The 18,302-nt window shown below is 57.9% G+C and overlaps 2 protein-coding genes and 2 long non-coding RNA genes across 5 annotated transcripts in view; 2 read left to right on the top strand and 2 right to left on the bottom strand.

Annotated features, from left to right (window-relative positions):
- The first annotated feature begins 297 nt into the window (after nucleotides 1–297).
- Nucleotides 298–6,479, top strand: zgc:162698 (Transmembrane protein 87A-like). Its single transcript, XM_057048800.1, is given in 22 exon segments — nucleotides 298–735; nucleotides 738–802; nucleotides 1,090–1,162; nucleotides 1,296–1,393; nucleotides 1,498–1,617; nucleotides 1,709–1,765; nucleotides 1,844–1,906; nucleotides 2,144–2,203; nucleotides 2,807–2,939; nucleotides 3,045–3,106; nucleotides 3,225–3,408; nucleotides 3,476–3,575; nucleotides 3,639–3,732; nucleotides 4,112–4,182; nucleotides 4,475–4,581; nucleotides 4,650–4,708; nucleotides 4,779–4,882; nucleotides 5,258–5,331; nucleotides 5,405–5,466; nucleotides 5,542–5,594; nucleotides 5,725–5,755; nucleotides 6,215–6,479. Coding segments are annotated over 22 exon segments (1,782 nt in total). The 5' UTR covers nucleotides 298–665; the 3' UTR covers nucleotides 6,257–6,479.
- A 3,448-nt stretch (nucleotides 6,480–9,927) lies between these two features.
- On the top strand, nucleotides 9,928–10,222 carry LOC130535196 (uncharacterized). Of its 2 annotated transcripts, none has more exons than XR_008953053.1 (2): nucleotides 9,928–9,939; nucleotides 10,049–10,222. It is a non-coding gene; the product is annotated as an uncharacterized LOC130535196 (long non-coding RNA). The 2 variants fall into 2 exon arrangements; XR_008953054.1 differs by lacking the exon at nucleotides 9,928–9,939 and adding an exon at nucleotides 9,993–10,015.
- Nucleotides 10,223–10,332: 110 nt separating this feature from the next.
- si:ch211-137a8.4 (sodium/potassium/calcium exchanger 1) overlaps nucleotides 10,333–18,302 on the bottom strand; it is an 8,899-nt gene continuing 929 nt past the window's right edge. The window contains exons 2-4 of the mRNA XM_057050104.1: nucleotides 12,761–14,188; nucleotides 12,080–12,667; nucleotides 10,333–10,474 (exon numbers count right to left, since the gene is read on the bottom strand). Coding sequence (XP_056906084.1) covers nucleotides 10,470–10,474; nucleotides 12,080–12,667; nucleotides 12,761–14,036 — 1,869 coding nt within the window. The 5' untranslated portion in view covers nucleotides 14,037–14,188 and the 3' untranslated portion in view covers nucleotides 10,333–10,469. The remainder of the gene's footprint in view (nucleotides 10,475–12,079; nucleotides 12,668–12,760; nucleotides 14,189–18,302) is intronic.
- On the bottom strand, nucleotides 10,481–12,073 carry LOC130535195 (uncharacterized). The gene is made up of 4 exons (XR_008953052.1): nucleotides 11,148–12,073; nucleotides 10,956–10,994; nucleotides 10,715–10,764; nucleotides 10,481–10,677 (listed from the first exon to the last, which is right to left on the bottom strand). It is a non-coding gene; the product is annotated as an uncharacterized LOC130535195 (long non-coding RNA).

Below are 18,302 nucleotides of genomic sequence, written 5' to 3'. Positions count from 1 at the left end.
GCGATAGCGGGCAGAGCCAGCAGGGGGCGGTGTGGAGCACTCGAGTGTGTTTCACCTGTGGGCGATCACACAGGACGATTGATCCACCTGCAAGTGGCCTTTGATCTGTCATGTGACTCATGTTACTGCTGCGCGTGGACCCCGTGTGTGTGTGTCAGGTGATTATCAGAGAAGGGTGAGACTGTTGCTCTTTATTGATCAGATAAAGGGGGGGGGGTCGCTATTCCTTCATCTAACTAATCACACTTTACTCTCAACAGTGCAGAAACTGGCACAGGAAGTAGGAAGGGTTGGGGGGCGAGTACTGTCCGAACCGGACGCAGCAGAACCAGAGGAAAGAAACCACTGGACTGAGGAAACTGGGAATGCTGGGAGGGAGGAAAAGCTGGTCTGGAGCTCTGCAGAGGGTCCGGGTCGGAGTTTGTCCAATTCCTGACCTCTACTGGGACATTAAAATGATTTAGGGATCCAGTAAGGAAGAGGTTCTGAAGCTGGCACCGGCCTCGGACAGGAGGTAGCCCCCAAAACGACGGAGGCTCATAAGTCCTACGGTCAGTGAACGCCTCACCCCACTGTCAACCGCCTGCGTCACAACCGGAACCCGGAAGTGCGACGGTCCTGTGAGCTGGTCCAGCGCTGCGTTCTGAGTTCTGCTGCTGGCTCATATGGCGAGCTTTGCGGGTCCGGGTCGGACCGGGCCGGGCCTCTGGTCCTGGCCGCTGCTCCTGTTGCTGCTGCCGGACAGAACGGGCCGGTCAGCGCGATATCCGAGGCCGGGAAGTGGATCCTGGATGTGGACAGCGTGAGTTCCGCCAACGTAGCCGCGCACGCGTCTCTGCGGGAGTTCTGGGGTTCTGCGGGTCAGAGAGTGGGTCAAAACGGTGCTGGAGATATTCTGAGACGTGCGTGAGACAGAACCGGACAACAGTGGATGTATCAATGATGTATAAATGTCATTTACGTGCACGAGCACAGGTACACGCCCTCACAGCTCAGTATACTGGACCCGTCCTGGACCCGGCAGTCATGGACCCGACAGTCATGGACCCTGGGAGTCCAGCGGTCCTGATTGGGTTTGTTGTGTTTCAGGAGCTGCTGCAGCAACAGAACTACTTCCGGTTCACTAAAACGCTCTTCAACGGCACCATCGTCCACCTCAAACGTGAGTGGTACCGGTGCCACCCAGCAGGGGGCGCCACGACAGCCCGGTTCTGATGCCTTTGCTCAGCCGCTCCTTGTCATGGTCTCAAGCCTTGTGTGTGTGTGTGTGTGTGTGTGTGTGCGCGTGCGTGCAGTCCTCTCAGGGACCTGTAACGCATCACTTCCTGTCCACCTCAACGTCTCCTGGTACCTGAGGAGCTCGCGCTGCTACGATGAGGTCATCAACCTGAACGTGAGGCGCAGCTCCGACACGGAACCACACACACACACCCCAACAACTGTGTGTGTGTGTGTGTGTGTGTGTGTGAGAGAGATCTGATTTGGTTGTGTTTCCAGGACACCAGTGTGGGACTTTATTTTGGGTCACCAAAGGTCAGACAGCCTGGAGGGAACGGATATTATAGCTTTCATCAATATCCTGCGTTCACCTGCCAGGCGCACATCAAGCCTAACATGGTAACACACACCCACACACACACACTCACAGACACACACACTCCCACACACACACACCCCCTGATCCCCAGTGTCTGCTGTGCTGTCCCAGTTCGGTCTGGACCGTTTTGAGACGCCAACACACCTGGTGGAGCTGAAGCTTCCACAGGTGAGCAGAACACCTGATGTTTGAGGTTTGGACTCGCTGATTTGGACCCGACCGCTGATCCGTGTTGTGTGTTCTCAGCCCACCGCAGCTCAACACACCAGCGTCAGGAGGAGGCGCGAGGTGGACCCCCCCAAACCCAAGGTACTTGATCCTCCTTCAGGACCCTGCAGACCTCAATGGGGCTGCTGGGTCCAGAACCTGGAGGGCGCGGAGCTGAGGAGGTCCCAGTCCAACCACAGGGAACTGGTCTGACTGGTTTGGTGCTGGGCCGGTGTTTGAGCACCAGCTCTCAGATGAGACCAGGAACTAAACGGACCCGTTTGTCACCTGTGTCACGTTCCCTCCTGTCACACACACGTCTTTGGTTGGTGTTTTCAGACTGCAGAGAAGAGTCCAGAGAAGAGTCCTGAAGACAAGAAGGACGACGTCCCGGTAAAGGTGTGTTAAGACATTCCAGTACAGGTGTGTTAAGACATTCCAGTACAGGTGTGTGTGGACGTCCCAGTACAGGTGTGTGTGTGTGGACGTCCCAGTACAGGTGTGTTAAGACGTCCCAGTACAGGTGTGTTAAGACATTCCAGTACAGGTGTGTGTGGATGTCCCAGTACAGGTGTGTGTGTGGACGTCCCAGTAAAGGTGTGTTAAGACATCCCAGTACAGGTGTGTGTGGACGTCCCAGTACAGGTGTGTTAAGACATTCCAGTACAGGTGTGTGTGGAAGTCCCAGTACAGGTGTGTGTGTGTGGGCGTCCCAGTACAGGTGTGTGTGTGTGTGGGCGTCCAGTCCAGGTGTGTGTGTGTGGGCGTCCCAGTACAGGTGTGTGTGTGGACGTCCCAGTCCAGGTGTGTGTGTGTGGGCGTCCCAGTACAGGTGTGTGTGTGTGTGGGCGTCCAGTCCAGGTGTGTGTGTGGACGTCCCAGTCCAGGTGTGTGTGTGGGCGTCCCAGTCCAGGTGTGTGTGTGGCGTCCCAGTCCAGTTGTGTGTGTGGGCGTCCCAGTCCAGGTGTGTCCGGGCTCCTCACCACCTCTGTCCTCTCTCAGTCGTCCAGGCCTCCTCACTTCGACGCTGTTGCTCGGAGCTGGGACGACGGACCGTACATGTTCATCCTGCACATCCAGGAGCTGAGCGGGAAGGAGCGTCCTCCAGAGGCCTCACAACCCTGGAGGCTCCGGCGTCAGTCTCACACACACACACACACACACACACACACACACACACACACACACACACACACACACTCTGTGAAACGCAGCTGATGTGGGGACACGTGTGTTTCAGTGCAGATCAGCATGACGGGTCCTCACGACTACATCTCGGCCTCGGAGTGGCCTCTGATGATGGTAAGGACACACGTCTGGAACGTCCTGCCGGCCCGGTCCGCTCCGGCCCGGTCCGCTCCGGCCCGGCCCGGCCCGGCCCGGCCCGGCTGAACCCACCCACAGCTGCCGTGTGTTGCAGTTCTACATGGTCATGTGCATCGTGTACGTGCTGATGGCGGCCGTCTGGCTGCTCCTGTCCTCCTGCTACTGGAGGGACCTGCTCAGGATCCAGTTCTGGATCGGCGGAGTCATCTTCCTGGGAATGCTGGAGAAGGCCGTGTACTACGCCGAGTTCCAGAGCATCCGATACGACGGCTCGTCAGGTAGGACGGGAGTGGTGGCGTTCCGAGGGAGGCGGGCTGTTGACGGGCGCCGTGTGTCCTCCTGCAGTCCAGGGGGCGCTGCTGTTCGCCGAGGCCCTGTCGGCGTTGAAGAGGACTCTGGCCCGGGTGCTGGTGATCATCGCTAGTCTGGGATACGGGATCGTGAAGTGAGTTAGGCAACTAACCAGCTGGTTAGTGCTGGTCAGCTGACCGCCCTCTCCCCCCCGCAGGCCCCGCCTGGGCGCCCTGCTGCACCGCGTGGTGGGCGTCGGCCTGCTGTACCTGGTGTTCTCCATCATCGAGGGGATCCTGCGCGTCAGCTCAGTGAGGAGCGCACACACACACACACACACACACACACACACACACGTGCCCCCTGGCCTGAGTGTGTGTGACCTCCCCCCAGGAACGAGGCACCTCTGACAGCAGCATGCTTCTGTGTGATATTGTACTGGCCTTCATTGACTCCTGTGTTGTCTGGTGGATATCCTTTGAACTGGTCCCTGGTCACCCAGGTGCACCTCCAGGGGAGCTTCCTGTGGCCACTAGGGGGCGCTGTGGGGCTTCAGTTTCTGTGCTGCCGCCTCCACCAGGTCTTTGGTGGACTCGGCTCCCTCTTCCTGCTTCTCCCGGCTCCTCCTTGGGTCTGTCTGCTCCTCTTTTTCCGCTCTTCCCTCCTTCATCCCCCTTTTCTTTGCTCCAGGCTGAAGATGACGTCGTCCTCTTGGCCGCTATCCCTCTGGCTGTGCTCGACTCCTCCCTCTGCTGGTGGATATCCGCTACTGCGCCTCTCTGTGGGCCACAGACGGGCCACAGACGCGTTCCACCTGTGTTTCTGTTCTGTTAGCTTGTTGCTACATATGCTGAGAAACAATGAGAAGCTAAGAGTGTGTGGGGCTGCTGGGTGGTGCTGGCCGGGGTTCTTGGGTGGTGCTGGCCGGGGTTCTTGGGTGGTGCTGGCCGGGGTTCTTGGGTGGTGCTGGCCGGGGTTCTTGGGTGGTGCTGGCCGGGGTTCTTGGGTGGGCCCGTCCGGTTGTCTGGTTGCCCTCCTTGACTGCTGCCACATCTTCGTGAGCCTGGCCCAGACCATGAAGCTGCTGCGGCTGCGGAGGAACGTGGTGAAGCTCTCGCTCTACAGACACTTCACCAACACGCTGATCTTCGCCGTCATCGGTAACACAGCTGGCACATCTGCTCACAGCCGAGTTTCTGTTGTCTCACGCCTCTGACCGCCCTTTCAGCCTCGGTCATCTTCATCATCTGGTCCAAGATGACCTTCAGGATGTCCTCCTGCCTGTCTGTAAGTAGCGGCGCTTCCGGAGGGTCGGGCTCTTCCTGTGGGGGGGTTGTGATGGGCGCTGTGTCTGCAGGACTGGAGGGAGCTGTGGCTCAACGACGCCTTCTGGGCCTTCCTCTTCTCCATCATCCTGCTGGTCATCATGTTCCTGTGGCGCCCGTCCTTCAATAACCAGAGGTAACGCGGGAGCCGCCGCCGCGGCGCCCCTCTGGCGCCCCTCTGGCGCCCCTCTGGCGCCCCTCTGGCGTCCCTCTGGCGCCCCTCTGGCGCCCCTCTGGCGCCCCTCTGGCGCCCCTCTGGCGCCCCTCTGGCGTCCCTCTGGCGCCCCTCTGGCGCCCCTCTGGCGTCCCTCTGGCGCCCCTCTGGCGTCCCTCTGGCGTCCCTCTGGCGTCCCTCTGGCGTCCCTCTGGCGTCCCTCTGGCGCCCCTCTGGCGCCCCTCTGGCGCCCCTCTGGCGTCCCTCTGGCGTCCTCTGGCGTCCCTCTGGCGCCCCTCTGGCGCCCCTCTGGCGCCCCTCTGGCGCTCGGCCGTTAAAGCCCTTTGTCTCTGGCAGGTACGCCTTCAGCCCTCTGCTGGACGAAGAAAGCGAGGAAGAGGAGAAGGAAGCGGTGATGAACGAGGCCTTTGGTGGGAACGCCTTCCTCCTCTCGGAGCGCTGAGCTCTGTGCTTCCTCTCAAACGCTCATGTTTGTGTCTGCAGAGGGGATGAAGATGAGAGGGATGAAGAACGAGAGCAACGGCGCCGCCAAGGCCAGCAAGGTGGTGAGTGAGCCCGCTCAGGTGAGACCGCGGGTCACGTGACCCACCTGAGGTCCTGATGGGTTGTTCTTGCTTCAGGATGAGGATCTGAAGTGGGTGGAGGACAACATCCCCTCCTCTATGGCCGACGTGTAAGTTCCACCTGTGCTGATGTGGCGCCGCTGTGGCGCCTCTGTGGCGCCGCTGTGGCGCCGCTGTGGCGCCGCTGTGGCGCCTCTGGGTCACACGCCGCCTCATTCACGCTGTCGCTGTCCCCCACAGAGCGCTGCCCCCCCTGCTGGACTCTGATGAGGTTTGTGTTGAAGATCCCTCCCCGTCCGGTCCTACTGTGACGTCATTAACCCAATAACCTGACCCCTGGAGCGGTCGCGGGCGGCGCCCGCGTCATTTTTCCTGCCTGTAGTTCGCATTCTGACCAGCAGATGGCGACAGAACCCGCGCCGCCCTGAGCTGTTGCCATGGTTACGTAACTGCCCCGACAGTTTATCAGTGATCATAAATGAGGAGACCAGTTGAGTCGTGCCTGTTTAAGCTGAAACTGTCTGATGTTTGGGATGTTGTTGCTAACGATGTTGCTAACGATGTGACGCTGATCCCTGATTAGACGCCTAATTAAGGGAAACGAGCCGAGCGATGAAGGTTGGGAGACGTCAGGATCAAACCTGATCAGCTCGGTTCCATCTCCGGGGGGAGGGGGGGCTGCAGCGTCATCAAACATCCAATAATAATCCTCACGTCTGCTGTGTCGCAGGAAGCCATGACGACCAAATTTGAGATGTCAAAGATGGAGTGAAGCAGGAGCTAAAGGAGAAGCGGAGAGACGGGTGGATCAATGAGGAAAAGGAGTGTTTGATTCGGTGTCGGGATGATTTAATCACACACACGTGCACACACACGTGCACACACACGTGCACACACAGTTCATGTTTGTGGAAGTTCTGATCCTGTTTCAACCTTTGATACAAGAAACTGGAAAAATTGTATTTTTACTGAAGATTAAACTGGTTCTGTTGCCAGCTGTGTGTGTGTGTGTGTGTGTGTGTGTGTGTGTGTGTGTGTGTGAGTGTGTGTGTGTAAAACTCAACATTAAACCACAGGGACAAACATCCCTGCTTTTCTACCTTTGTGAGGACTTTGATTGACACCCTGACCCCTGACCCCTGACCCAGCTCTGACCCCTCAAACAGCCCTTTGGATGGATCCCCCCCCCCCACTGAGGTTAGCGGGTTAGAAGTTCTACCCATAGAAACATGCTAGCTAACCAGTTGGAGCCGGAGGGTTGTCGGTTCCATCCCCAGGCCAGACAAAGCATGGCAGGTGTTCTGCTAGTAGGGGGAGGGGCCAGAACACTGCCCAGGTACCCTTGAGCAAGGTGCTGAACCCACAAACGCTCACACAGGACCCTGAGGTGAGCTAGTGGGGGGCTGGCCTTCACCCACAGGTGCCCCCTCCCCGAGGCCCTGGAGGGATGAAGAGGGGAGGAAGAGGAGACGAGACCACCGATGGGGGTGTGGGCGGAGCCCCGGGGGCGTGGCGGAACAGCCGGTGGGCGGAGCCTGGGGCGGAGCCGCTCCGCCCTCATCAGAGCTCCTGAACTCTGCAGTGAACCAGCTGACCCTCAGCCCAGAGGTCCGGGCTTCCATCAGAACCACACCGAGGGAACGGACCGAGGCTCGACAGGTACCAGCCGTGGCGTTGGGAGCCATTATGGGATGGAGCCCAGTCGGGTCACCCACACGCTGCAGGAGCTGCAGATCCAACATGGAAGAGCAGGTTCTGACTACAGGCTAACGTTAGCGCGCACACACACACACTCTCTCCCTCACACACACACACACTGTCCTTCACACAGACACACACTCTCTCCCTCACACACCACACTCTCTCCCTCACACACACACACTCTCTCTCCCCTCACACCACACACACTCTCCCTCACACACACACACACTCTCTCCCTCACACACACACAGTCTCTCCCTCACACACCCACACTCTCCTCCCACCTCACACACACACACACTCTCCCTCACACACACACAGCCTCTCCCTCCCACACACACCCACTCTCTCCCTCACACCACACACTCTCTCCCTCACACACACACACTCTCTCCCTCACACACACACTCTCCCTCACACACACACACTCTCCCTCACACACACAACCTCTCCCTCACACACACACACTCTCCCTCACACACACACACACTCTCCCTCACACACACCACACACTCCTCCCTCACACACACACGCTCTCTCCCACACACACAACACACACCTCGTCTACTCTAATATGGGAAATCTCAGTATTTTTCTCTCTTGCGTAACAGGATGAGATTATCAATATAAATTGAGCGGCTGGTGTTATGAAGCCCCGCCCACTCTCTCTCTCACACACACACACACTCTCTTACACACACACACTCTCTCTCACACTCTCTCTCACACTCTCTCTCCACACTCTCTCTCACACACACACTCTCTTACACACACACACACACACTCTTACACACACACACACACGCTCTCACACACTCTCTCACACACACACACCACACTCTCTCACACCACACACACACACACACACACACACACACTCTCTCTCACACACACACTCTCTTACACACACACACACGCTCTCTCTCACACACTCTCTCACACACTCTCCCCCACACACACTCCTCTCCCACACACACTCTCTCTCCCACACACACACTCTCTCCCACACACACACACTCTCTCTACACACACCACACTCTCTCCCACACACACACACTCTCTCCCACACACACACACACTCTCTCACACACAACACTCTCTCTCCAACACCACTCTCTCTCTCCCACACACACACACTCTCCACTCTCCCACAACACACACACCACACACACTCTCTCTCCCACACACACACACTCTCTCTCCCACACACACACACTCTCTCTCTCCCCACACACACTCTCTCTCCCACACAACAACCAACTCTCTCTCTCCCCCACACACTCTCTCTCCCACACACACACTCTCTCTCTCTCCCCACACACACACTCTCTCTCTCCCACACAACACACAACCTCTCCTCTCCCACACACTCTCCTCTCTCTCTCCCACACACACCTCTCCTCCCACACACACACACTCTCTCTCTCCCACACACACACTCTCTCATCCTCTCCCCCCACACACACACCTCTCTCTCCCCCCCCACACTCCATCTCCCCCACACACACTTCTCTCACACACACACACACACCTCTCTCTCTCTCCTCACACCCGCCACACCAACACACACACCACACACACTCTCAATCCTCCCACACCACACTCTCTCTCTCTCTCTCACGCACCACACACACACACCTCCTCACTCTCTCTCGACCCCCACACACCCTCTCTAACTCTCTCCCACCCACCCACACACACTCTCTCCCACACACACACTCACTCTCTCCCCACCACACCGCACCCTCTCTCTCACACACACACCACACACTCTCTTCCAGACTCGCCCACACTCTCCTCTCCCACACACACCCTCTCTCGTCCACACTCCCCCACATCCCTTCTCTTCTCCCACACACACCCCCTCTCTCTCTCTCCCACCACACACTCTCCTCTCTCCCCCACACCACCACTCTCTCTCCCCCCCCACACACACCACCCACTCTCTCTCTCTCTCACACACACACACTCTCTCTCTCCCACACACACTCACTCCTCTCTCCCACACCCCCCTCTCTCTCTCCCACACACCCACACCCCACAACACACACCTCTCTCTCTCTCACACACACACTCTCTCTCTCTCCCACACACACCTCACTCCTCTCTCCACACCCCCCTCTCTCTCTCCCCCCCACCCCCTCACACACACCCACCCCACCCTCTCTCTCTCCCACACCCCCACCCTCTCTCACACCTCCCTCCACCCACACTCTCTCTCTCCCCCACACCACCCTCTCCCTCTCTCCCCACCACACACACTCCCACTCTCTCTCCCCACCCCTCCCTCTCTCTCTCCCTCCCACACACACTCGTCCATCTCGATGAAAATAGAGAATAATGAGCAGATTAGTTGTTAGTTTTAATCTTTATTGAAACACTGTTGACAGTTGCTAGCAGACGTGAGACCAACAGAACATCTTCATCATCATCATCATCATCATCATCATCGTTATGATTCTGATTATTTTAATTACAGCATGTGGTCGGGGGGGGACAGAACTTCTGTCCAGATTCTGAAATGAACATTTTAGAACTAAAATCCTGAAACATTTTCAGCTTTGATGTGAGAAAATATTGATTAAAAAAAGTAACAATAAATATTTTGTTACACAGATTAAAGGAATTTCAGACATTTAAAGTCTTAATTTCAACACCAGTCGGAATTTCAGAAAGGTTCAATGACACCAAACGTTACTTTTAAACTTTGGCAGGACACAGGAACACTGGGGGGGGGGTGGTCCTGGGGGGGCAGTCCTGGGGGGGATGGTCCTGGGGACGGTCCTGAATGGGGGGGACAGTCCTGGGGGGGGACAGTCCTGGGGGGGCAGTCCTGGGGATGGTCCTGGTGGGGGGGGGACAGTCGTGGGGGGGGCGCTGCTGCTGTCAAATATCTACTGGGGGGGTACGCTGGGGGGGTCTACCAACCAAGATGGCCATCAATAGAAAACTAAGTCTTTTTTTATTCTTTTTTATTCTTTAATTCCACCAATCAGGAGCTGGTGGGGGGGGCGACGGGGGGGGGCATTTTTTTTATCTCTTTAAGACAATATAAAATTTACAGAGGGGAAAAGAAGGAGGAGATGGAGGAGATGGAGGAGATGGAGGGCGGAATTATTGCTTTCTGAGGGAATTCTCATCTACGGGAATCTCATCCTCTCTCTCTCGCTCGCTCGCTCGCTCTGCTGATGGTTATTCAGGAGGTGGGAGAAGGGGGAGGGGCTTAGCGCTCCGTGCTCAGCCAATCCCGGCCAGTTCTAATCCTCTGTGGGGCCGCCCGCCTTTTAGTCTGGTAAATGATAACAGAAGAGACCGGAAACATAATTAAAAATGGGAAAAAACTCCGGAACGATCAATATTGTGCATCATAAACGGACTCTCCGTCCACCTGTCCTCCATCCCATCATAAACGGACTCTCCGTCCACCTGTCCTCCATCCCATCATAAACGGACTCTCCGTCCACCTGTCCTCCATCCCATCATAAACAGACTCTCCGTCCACCTGTCCTCCATCCCATCATAAACGGACTCTCCGTCCACCTGTCCTCCATCCCATCATAAACAGTCTCATCCGTCCACCTGTCCTCCATCCCATCATAAACGGACTCTCCGTCCACCTGTCCTCCATCCCATCATAAACGGACTCTCCGTCCACCTGTCCTCCATCCCATCATAAACAGACTCTCTCGTCCACCTGTCCTCCATCCCATCATAAACGGACTCTCCGTCCACCTGTCCTCCATCCCATCATAAACGGACTCTCCGTCCACCTGTCCTCCATCCCATCATAAACAGTCTCATCCGTCCACCTGTCCTCCATCCCATCATAAACAGACTCTCCGTCCACCTGTCCTCCATCCCATCATAAACGGACTCTCCGTCCACCTGTCCTCCATCCCATCATAAACAGTCTCCTCCGTCCACCTGTCCTCCATCCCATCATAAACGGACTCTCCGTCCACCTGTCCTCCATCCCATCATAAACCCTCTCGAACTCTCTCGCTCGCTCGTTTCCTTGCTAATCCTGCGCTACCTAGCTAAGCTAAAGCTAGTTAAGACGGGGGTGCAGAGGTCAGAGGTCATCTTCCCCCCCCCCCCACAGGGGGGCAGCATGTCTTTGCCCCCCCCGGTGTTTGATATGTTGCCGGTCAACAAGCTAGTTGTGTTGCTACAGGTTTTCACTGTGCTATCAGAGGTAGTGTGGGATTAGCCTAGCTTAGCACAATGACTGGAAGCAGCTAGCCTAAGACACCATCAGCTATGACTGATTGATACAATGGCAGAGCGTGGCAGCGCCCCCTGGTGGCAGGCGGCGCTGCACTTAAGCCCCTCCCCCTCCCAACCAACCGTAATGATAACTGTTGGGTTCCTTTCAAGCCTTATGCTAAGCTAGGCAAACCTTGAAGCTTGGATTGAACACGTGGATCCCAACAAACTCATGCAACACAAACAAACGAGCTAATCTTCACTAAGATATATTTGCATGAGCTTGTAGGCTAATATGTGCTTAGCATTCCATTTGGCACGTGTTGAACGTGTGTGTGTGTGTGTCACATGTCGCCATGGTAACAGCCATTCAGGCCGTTGTCCGGACACATCTCCCTCTCTAGCTGGTCGGCCGCTGCTGACATCACGTTTTGAACGATAGCCACGGCGGCGTCACGGAGTTCCCTCCTCTTCGCCTGCTCCTCCTCCTCCTCCTCCTCCTCCTCCTCTCCTGCTCTCTCGCTCTGGTCACATGACTCAGCCCTCCCTGCCTCACCGCCCCCCCCCCTGCTAACCACGTATGCTAGCTCAGGCTGCTGACAGGCTGGTCTACAGCCGAGGTTTGTTAGCACGCGCCTGTCGTTAGCGTCCTCCTGGCGGCTGCCGCCGGCGTCCAGCTCTGACTCACCGCTGTTCACCGCCGCCGTGGCGTTGATGATGGTGGCGTTGGCGTCGTCCTTGGCTCCCGCCTCCTTGACCTTCTTCACAGGGCTGGCCGCACTTTTCTCCTCCTCCTGGTGATTGTTTGTGGCGTGCTCCGCCTCGGCCGTACCGTTGGAGCAGCTGTTCTCCCCGTTGGTCACGGCGGCCTTGCTCGGCGTCTCCGCCGCCGCCGTCGCCGTTTTCTCCTCCTGCTCCTCCTCCACGCCATGGCTGGCGTTGGTCTCCTCGGGGGGCGTGGCCTCGGCCTGGCCTTCGGCGCCGCCTGCTTCTGCCCCTGCGCCTCCCTCCTTGGCCCCCTCGTGCTCCTCCTTGGCCCCCTCGTGCTCCTCCTTGGCCCCCTCGTGCTCCTCCTTGGCCCCCTCGTGCTCCTCCTTGGCCCCCTCGTGCTCCTCCTTGGCCCCCTCGTGCTCCTCCTTGGCCCCCTCTCCCAGGTCGATGCTGGTGGACTTACCCTTCCGCATGATGAAGTTCTTCAGGGAGACGGCGCGGCCGAAGTGGGAGCGCTTGGCCTTGGCCGACTTTCCGTCTTTTCCGTCCTCGGCTGGCTCCTCCCCTGCAGAGTCAACAACAATAAAGGCGTCACTGTGATGAATGGAGGGGCGGGTCTGTCACGTCCGGGCCAATGACGGAGCGGCGTGAGCCTCACCTGAGGCGGCGGCCGCAGTGGCGTCCTCCTCGCCACTGGGGGCGCACTCCGTGTTGGCGCGTTTGGACTTGGGAATGACGCGTTTCTTGAAGGACGTCCAGATCTCGTTGGCGTGCTGCGTCACTGTGCCTCCTCCCGCCCCCTTCTCCTCTTCGCCCCCCTCGTCCTTCTCCTTCTCGTCCTCTCCCTCGGCCTCCTTGGCCCCGCCCTCATCCTTCGCCTCCTCGCCACCCTCCGCCGGCTCCTCCGTTTTGGCGTTGTCGCCGGGGTCCTTGGCCTTGCCGCTGATGCCCACGATGGAGGAGTCCCGTTTCAGGCCCTGGAAGGTCCAGGAGCGCTTCAGCTTCCACCTCTTCTGCTGGCCGGAGTCTTTGGAGTCCAGCGTGGACGAGTCTCTGCCGCCACTTTCTCCCTCCGCCCCCTCCTCCCGCTCCTCGCCGCCACCGCCGCCGCCGCCGCCGGCGCCGCTCTTTTTGTGCGTCTTCTGAGCCATCATCTTCTTGAAGGAGTGCCAGCGCTTCATGTGCTTGGTGCTTGCTGAGGCCTTCTGGTCCCCTTCCGCCTCCGCCGAAGCTCCGCCCTCCTCGCCGGCCGCCTCCACCATGGCGTTAAGTGCCTCCGGATCTTCCAGCCGGTCCAGGGACTTCGACCGGACCTTGACCGGCTTCTGGCTCTCTGCCAGGGCGCCATCTTTTTTCTCGTTGCTACGATGGGAGAAAATCTTGGCCACCGGCTTCCTGATCAGATCCCGGACTGTGGATTTTGGCTCCGCCCCTTTGGCCTTCTCCGCCTTGTTCTCCTCCTCCTCTCCATTTTTGGGCGCTGTTTTTCCCTCCGCTTCCTCTCCTTCCTCGGCTCCTTTCTCGCCCTCTTTCTCCCCTCCCTCAGCAGCCGTCTCGTCTCCGCCCCCCCCGGCGCCGCCGCCGCTCTGCTCCTTCTTCTTCCTTCCCGCCATCACCTTCCCAAGACCACTCTTGTTGAGGAAGGAGTCCAGGAGGGAGGTTTTGGGTTCGGCAGTGTTTTCCTGTGGGGCTGCTGCGTCCCCGCTCGCCATTGGCCCCTCCCCCTCCTCCGGCCCCGCCGCCGTGCCCGCCGCGGCGTCGTTAACAGTCTCTTTGTTGTCGGCAGCGTCGCCGTCGACGCCGTCGTTAGCAACCGTCTCCACAGTCTCTGAGTTGGTGGCGTTCGCCGACTGCTCGGCTTCCGCCGCTTTGATCTCTGTGGTCTTCCCGTCCTCCTGGACCACCGGCGCCGCATCAGTCTCAGCTGCTGCCATTTTGAAAAAGGAAACCAACAACGACAAAAGGTGTCTCCTTCCTCGCCGTCTGCCCTCGCTCTGGCTCGGTTGCTCCTCTGGCGCCGCTCTCAGGTCATGGAGGTCAGGGTGGAGAACTGCTCCTCGGGGGAACAATAATCAGCATCGTCCTCCTGCGGAGAGAAGAGAGAGTTTGGATCAGCGGGTCTGGAGAACCTCCAGGTACCAGCGGAGGAGGTTCCACCTGTCCTGGACACGCCTCCCCGCTCCCACACCTTGGGAGGGTGAGCGGGGCGCTAGCACAACGGTCCGTAGCATCAGCTGCTGCTAGCTGAGGCTTCATCCTCGCTGGTTCTGCTCAGCCCAAACATCTCAGGACGCCTACAGTCAGAACCTGGAGAACCTCCACGGAGCCACAGTGGAGGAAGTGACGGTGAGACCAGGCAGCACCAGAACCACCAGAGCAGCTCCAGAACCACCATAGGAGCTCCAGAACCACCAGAGCAGCTCCAGAACCACCAGAGCAGCTCCAGATCACCAGAGCAGCTCCAGAACCACCAGAGGAGCTCCAGAACCACCAGAGCAGCTCCAGAACCACCAGAGGAGCTCCAGAACCACCAGAGGAGCTCCAGAACCACCAGAGCAGCTCCAGATCCACCAGAGCAGCTCCAGAACCACCAGAGCAGCTCCAGATCCACCAGAGCAGCTCCAGAACCACCAGGGGGGGGAGGGGAGAGGAGAGGAGAGGGAGAGGAGGGGGGGGGGGGAGAGGAGAGGAGAGGGGAGAGGAGGGGGGGGAGGGGAGGAGAGGAGGGAGGGGAGGGGAGAGGAGAGGGAGGAGAGGAGGGGAGAGGAGAGAGCAGAGGAGAGGAGAGGAGAGGAGAGGAGAGGAGAGGGAGGAGAGGAGAGGAGAGGAAGAGAGGAGAGGGAGGGAGGAGGGGAGAGAGGAGAGAGAGGGGAGGGGAGGAGGGGAGGAGAGGAGGGGAGGGGGAGGGGAGAGGAGAGGGAGAAGGAGAGGGAGAGGGAGGGAGGAGAGGAGAGGACAGAGGGGAGGGGAGGAGGGGAGGAGAGGAGAGGAGGGAAGAGGGGAGGGGAGAGGGGGAGAGGAGGAGAGGGAGGAGGAGAGAGGGAGAGGGATGAGGGAGGGGAGGGGGGAGGAGGGAGGGGAGGGGAGGAGGAGGGGAGGAGAGGAGAGGGAGAGGAGGAGGAGGGGAGGGAGAGGAGAGGAGAGGAGAGGAGAGAGAGGGAGGGGAGGGGGAGGGGAGGGGAGGGGAGGAGGAGGGGAGGGGAGGGGAGAAGAGGAGAGGAGAGGAGAGGAGAGGAGGAGGGGAGGGGAGGGGAGGGGAGGGGAGAGGAGAGGAGGAGGAGAGGAGAGGAGAGGAGAGGAGAGGAGGGGAGGGGAGGGGAGGGGAAGGGGAGGGGAGGGGAGAGGAGAGGAGAGGAGAGGAGAGGGAGGAGAAGGAGGGAGAGGAGAGGACGGGGAGGAGAGGAGGGGAGGGGAGGAGAGGAGAGGGAGGAGGGGAGGAGAGGAGAGGAGAGGAGAGGGAGAGGAGAGGAGAGGAGAGGAGAGGAGAGGAGGGGGCTCGTCTGTCTGACTCCTTCTGAGGCAGTCAGGGATCACACCTGATCACCTATAGAGTGAGGTCACATCCTGTTGTGTCCTTCCAACTTCCTGTTCAGATCCGATCAGCAGCTGGTCTCTTCATGGATCCTCCACTGTGGCTGAAATGACTGAGGAATGTTTTAAGCTGACTTTTTGTTGTGTCCTTCCAACTTCCTGTTCAGATCTGATCAGCAGCTGGTCTCTTCATGGACCTCCACTGTGGCTGAAATGACTGAGGAATGTTTTAAGCTGACTTTTTATCTGTAGTTTTATGGTTATTGACTGGCGACGCTAGCCTTAGCCCGCGGCTAGGTCAGGCATTAGCATGAGGTGTGTCCAGTGGTGGTGGTCACGCTGGGAGCAGCGGTTGTTGTTTTGTTGTGTAGCGTTTGATCCCCTGATGAGCTCCGGCCAGATAAACTGTTGTTGTTGTTGTTGTTGTTGGGATTAGCAGGCTGCGTTCCTGCAGCGGATTCCCGCGGGAACGTTGGGGCCTTTTAGCGTAGCGGTATTAAGCCCAGGTTTAATCCAAAGCTTGGAGAGAGGCCAATTTAAAGTGGATCAGGGCGACACGTCGCTCAGCCTCTCCATCAGCTCAGCTATCGTTGACGCCGCGGAGCAGAGCGCCGTTTTTATTTTTAAAACCGTCCTTTTGTTGTTGCCATAAAGAACCCAAACAGGAAGTGACTTCACGCTCGAAGGCCAACGCGTTGTGACTTCTGGCACCGCGTTTTAACGTTTAATTAAGGCTAATTAACGAGTTCTGGCCATCAGTCGCAGTGTGGCGATGCTCCACTAGGTGTTCCGTGTGTGCGTCGCCGTGGTTACGCCGTGGCGTTCTCGGACGTGCACGTCTCCTGATCTACTTTTCCTCCTCTTGCCTTGAAGCCACCGTTTTCTGCTTCATGCCCTCGTTAGCACGCAGACCTATATTTGCTAACTACAATTCTCTAATTATCTGTGTTGGTGTGAGCGGGGGAGGGGCGGAAGGCTTTCATTCAAGAGTTCCTCAACTCGTCAGCAAAAGAGCTCGTTGTTGCCCCAGGAAGAGGCAGAAAAGGGCTGCATGCCTGTTCTTGCCCCTCATGGTGCCTGGTCACATGATTCACTTGTTGGCTTAACTCTTGAGTTGCAGCTAACGATGCTCATCCTCGCTACTCGTAAACATTTAGCTCCATTCTGAGAAGCGACGGCGATGCTATTTTTAGCGTAGCTGTGTTTTATTTAAATGGAAGGTGTTTGGCTGGCATGAGCTGATGTAATGCACCTGCGTAAACTCCGCCTCCACGTGTCGTCTCCAGGAACCTTCAAGACCGAGTCGCTCCCGACCTTGACATTCGAACCCGTGACCTCTGACACTGGAGTTTCAGGAGAAAAGAGGATTCCCTGCAGGGAGCAATAAAGTTTGAAACTACCTGACACTTGATTTAAGCCTGTTAAATCCATCAGAGGATCAGGAGAGGCTGCACGCACAGATCACACGAGCTAACATGAACCGAAAGATCGGCTAAACGCAGACGCTCAGGTCTGGGGAGCCACATTCATTCGCTAGCCACCTGTTCCTCGCCCACCGTCCATCAGCGTTCAATGTTTATGCTAACGATCCACCGAGAACTTTCATCGCCACGGCAACAGTCAGCCACGGTGATTCCGACGAAACTTTAGAATTCACGTTGTTGCTCAACGGAGCACGTTAGCGCTAACAGAGGTCACGTGACTACCGGCTACAGAAATCCCGATCCGGAGTCGCTCAGTTTCCGTCACTTCAACGCCGTCAGCCTTATTTCAGACGTCAAGGCAACAACGGACGGGCTCCGCCTGGGGGGGGCGACGGCCGGGACCCCTGCAGGCGTCGGGCTGGGGGGGGCCAACGCCGGGGACCCCCGCAGGCGTCCGGAGCCTCCTCTAGGTGCTGAACCACAAAGCTAACAAACGAGCTAAAGCCCAGAACGTTCCCCTTACAGAACCCAACTCCGGTCCTGCCCCCCCCCCACCAGTGGTTCCAGTTGCTCCCTGTTTAAAGGGATGTTCTGTGTTGTGGGGGGTGGGGGCGCCTCGGTAGCGGGTCCTTCATGGCGTTGATAAAGGACTCAAAGGCCTGTTTCTGTTTCTATAGAGCTTCCTCCAACAGAGAGGCCCCTTCATCACCCCCCCCCCCCCACATAGACCAGCCTTTATCTGCTCATCATGTGCTCCCTCTCCCCGCCTGACCCTGATTTCTGGGTTTGTGGGGGGCCAGAAGCAAAAGAAGAAGAAGAAAACGTGAATATTGAACAAGCGCTCGGATGATCTGTTGTTTATTTAAAACATTTCAGGAATTCCCATTTTCTGAATTCCCAAACCAATTTCCCTGGAGTTCCGTTTGCGTCCGTCACACTTCTGACCGCGTGCACGTTTCGTTTCGAATGAGAATGACGGAATGGTGCGTGTGCGCGACAGGGGAGGGGGTGGGGCTCCCAGACAGCTCGCCACAGCAGGTGCTCGAACCCCAACACTGAAGACGAGGGAATTAGCATTGCTAATGAGCCCCCCCAGCCCCCCTCCCCCATCACCCCCTCCCCCAGCACCCCCCCCCCCTCCCCCCGCACCCCTCCATTTTGGGGGACAAAACAGCCTCTAACATGGCGGCGTGTTTTCATTCACCACAAAAGAGGCGCAAATTCGCTCCTGATGACGCGATTAGC

This window comes from Takifugu flavidus, chromosome 12 (assembly GCF_003711565.1).
Source record: "Takifugu flavidus isolate HTHZ2018 chromosome 12, ASM371156v2, whole genome shotgun sequence".
Classification (NCBI taxonomy): Eukaryota; Metazoa; Chordata; class Actinopteri; order Tetraodontiformes; family Tetraodontidae; genus Takifugu; species Takifugu flavidus.
Note: the sequence above shows the minus strand (reverse complement) of the source record. Positions and strands in the feature narration are given on the sequence as shown.